This window comes from Calidris pugnax, unplaced genomic scaffold (assembly GCF_001431845.1).
Source record: "Calidris pugnax isolate Ruff unplaced genomic scaffold, ASM143184v1 scaffold1007, whole genome shotgun sequence".
NCBI classification, from domain to species: Eukaryota; Metazoa; Chordata; class Aves; order Charadriiformes; family Scolopacidae; genus Calidris; species Calidris pugnax.
The window spans coordinates 112726-115399 of NW_015091650.1; the positions used below are offsets into that span (position 1 = coordinate 112726).

At 72.3% G+C, this 2674-nt stretch overlaps 1 protein-coding gene across 1 annotated transcript; it reads right to left on the reverse strand.

Moving 5' to 3' along the window:
• Position 1: 1 nt before the first annotated feature.
• TAGLN2 (transgelin 2) lies at positions 2 to 983 on the reverse strand (the record flags this gene model as incomplete). The annotated part of the gene is made up of 4 exons (XM_014961884.1): positions 618 to 983; positions 349 to 523; positions 169 to 271; positions 2 to 80 (listed from the first exon to the last, which is right to left on the reverse strand). Coding segments are annotated over exons 1-4 (537 nt in total), but the record flags the coding sequence as incomplete, so codon positions are not given.
• Between the last annotated feature and the right edge of the window lie 1691 nt (positions 984 to 2674).

The following is a 2674-nucleotide window of genomic DNA, read 5'->3' on the forward strand; positions in this document are numbered from 1 at the left end:
TGCCCATCTGCAGCCCGATGACGCTCTGTCCCTCCTTCAGCTTGTCCTCGGAGAAGACGCGCCGGTTCTCCTGTGATTTCCTGCAGACGTCGCAGGTGTCAGTGTGTCCCCCCCCTGCCCCAAGGGACCCCACCACCCGGCACCCCCTCCCCAGCACCCGCCACCTACTTGGGGAACCAGTTGGGGTCTCCCACGAAGAGCCCGTCGCCCTTGGCCACAGCCAGGCTGCCCAGGTTCATCAGGGTCCTCTGCACGCACGCCATGTTCTTCCCTGCAAGGCCCCAGGCAGGCTCAGCCCCGTCCCCGTCCATCCCCGTCCCCGTCCCCTGCACCCCCCCGGCCGCTCACCTTCCCAGAGGTCGACGGTCTGGAAGATGTCGGTGGCGGCGATGCCGTAGCGCTCAGCCGCCTGCAGGAACTGCGAGATCTGTTCCATCTGCTTGAAGGCCATGGTGGACGCCTGGATCTTGGCCACCGGTCCCTGGCCCCGCGGGTGCAGGCTGTTGATGAGCCTGCACAGCACCTGGCCGGGAGGGAGCCGGGGGTCAGGTGGGACGACGCGGCAGCCCCGTGGCACGGCAGCCCCCCGTCCTGGCTGGCCCCCGGGGGGTACTCACGGTGCCGTCCTTCAGCCACTGCTGGAAGCCGTCCCTGCCGGATGCCGGCTGCGTGACGTCCCCACCGCACTGTGCCAGGATCCACCGCACCAGGATCTGCTCCAGCTCGGGGTCGTACTGCCGGTCGATCTTCTGCTGCACCTCCCGGCTGAGGCCGTATGAGGGTCCCCGGTTTGCCATGCTGACGGCGGGGGGGAGGTCTGCAGAGGTAGGACCCCCGTCAGCAGCTCTGGTGGCACCCGGGAATCCAGTGTGGCCCCGTGCCCACAGCGTGGTGGTTGGGGACAGCAAGGGACAGCAGGCACAGTAGCTGCTCCCCAGCAGGGTGGCAGAGCCCCATCCAGCCCGGCCGGGCTGCCTGGACGTCCGGCACGGAGCCTTATCACCGGTGCCAGCCGCTGCCCGGGCTCTGCCCTGCCCTGCCAGCTTCCTGCCCTGCCGGCCAGGAGGGGGTCATGGGTCCGTGCCCACCCAAGGGCAACAGGGCGATTTGGCCTTGGGCAGGGTGGGCAGCACCGTGCCCTCTTCATGCCAGGGCCGGACCCCTCGCCCCGAGCATCCCTGTCCCGGCAGCTCGGCCCCGCCAAGCACGGACTTGGCAGGCGCTCGCTGCCGGTCGAAGCTTGTTTGCAAATCTCACCCGTTTGCTCGGGCCGGGTGCCAGATCCGGGACCGGCTTGGGAGTACAGGGCCCAGGGACACAGGCAGCAGTGCCCCCCCCCCCGGCAGGGGAGCCGGACCCAGCTGTGGCCAGGCACCACCCTTGCCAAGGTGCCACCGGAGCCGGTGCCACCTGTACTGGGGAGGATGGAGGTTGTGCAGGTGCCTGCGGGGGGGGGACGCACAGGGACCAGCGCTGCCCAGCCCATGCAGCCCCGGTGCTCCAGGCACTAGGGAGGTCTGGACCCCCTCTGCCCACCAGCGACGGGCACGTGGGTCTCCCTGGGCCGTGCATGGCCCCCCGTGCCCGGTCCTGCACCCCTGGCATTTGGGGGGCACAGAGCACGTGCTGCTCCCCCAGGGGTGCAGGTGCCCCTGCCAGCCCGGGTGCCTGCGCCCCAGCTGGGGACATGTGGCCGCTGCCAGCCGGGGGGGCAGCCCAGCCCCACGCTGGGGGGGATCCCTGTCTCGGTTTGGGACAGGGCTCGACCCTGTCACCCGCCTGGGGCTCCTGTCACCAGGAGCAGCCAGGGGACGAGCCACCCTGGCACAGGAGGAAAATCAGCTCCAAGCCCCCGGGGGAAGCCGGCGGCCGCCGCGGGAAGGCTCATTGCTGTGGCCGCTCCACAACCGCCTCGGGCTAGCACAGCATCCCCCGAAAGCCGGTGGCCACTGTGGGGGCTCCCCGGGGCGAGGGCTGGGGCGCGGGCAGCCCCCGCGGGGAGGGATCCGGCCCCCCCCGGGGCGAGGGGAGCGCCCGGCCGGGGGCCAAGGCAGTTGGGAAACAAAGAGGAGCTGAAATTGGTGCAGACAGGGCTGATTTCCCGACACAGCTGGGGCTTGCCCAGACGGGAGGGGAGGGCCGGACCCAGCCCAGCCGCGCCACCGCCGCGCCGGGACCCCGCGGGAGGGGGCGGCACCCCCCCCCACCCCCCCCGCCCACAGCAGCCCCGGGGACGGCGGGGAGGGGACCGTGGTCGACCACGGCCACCCTGGGGACCCTCCGGGCGTCCCGGGGACAGCGGGGAGGGGATCCCGGCTGGGATGCAGCCACCCTGGGGACCCCTTAGGGTCTATGGGGTCTATAGAGGGGGCTATACCCAGCCCAACTGGGACCACGCCACCCCGGGGACCCCATGGACGCCCCCAGTGCCAGCGGGGAGGGGATGGCACCCAGGGCGCGGCCACCCTGGGGTCCCCAGGGACCCCCGGGGGAGGAGCGGGGAAGGGACCCCCGACAGGGACCCCGGAGTCAGCCACGGGGAAGTGGCCAATGGAGGACAGGGCTACCCGGGGGACCCCGCAGGCACCGGGGGGGGGCACCGGGGAGGGGACTGGACCCAGCCTGGCCAGGACACGGCCACCCCGGGGCCAACGGGGAGGCGACCGGGGCTCGG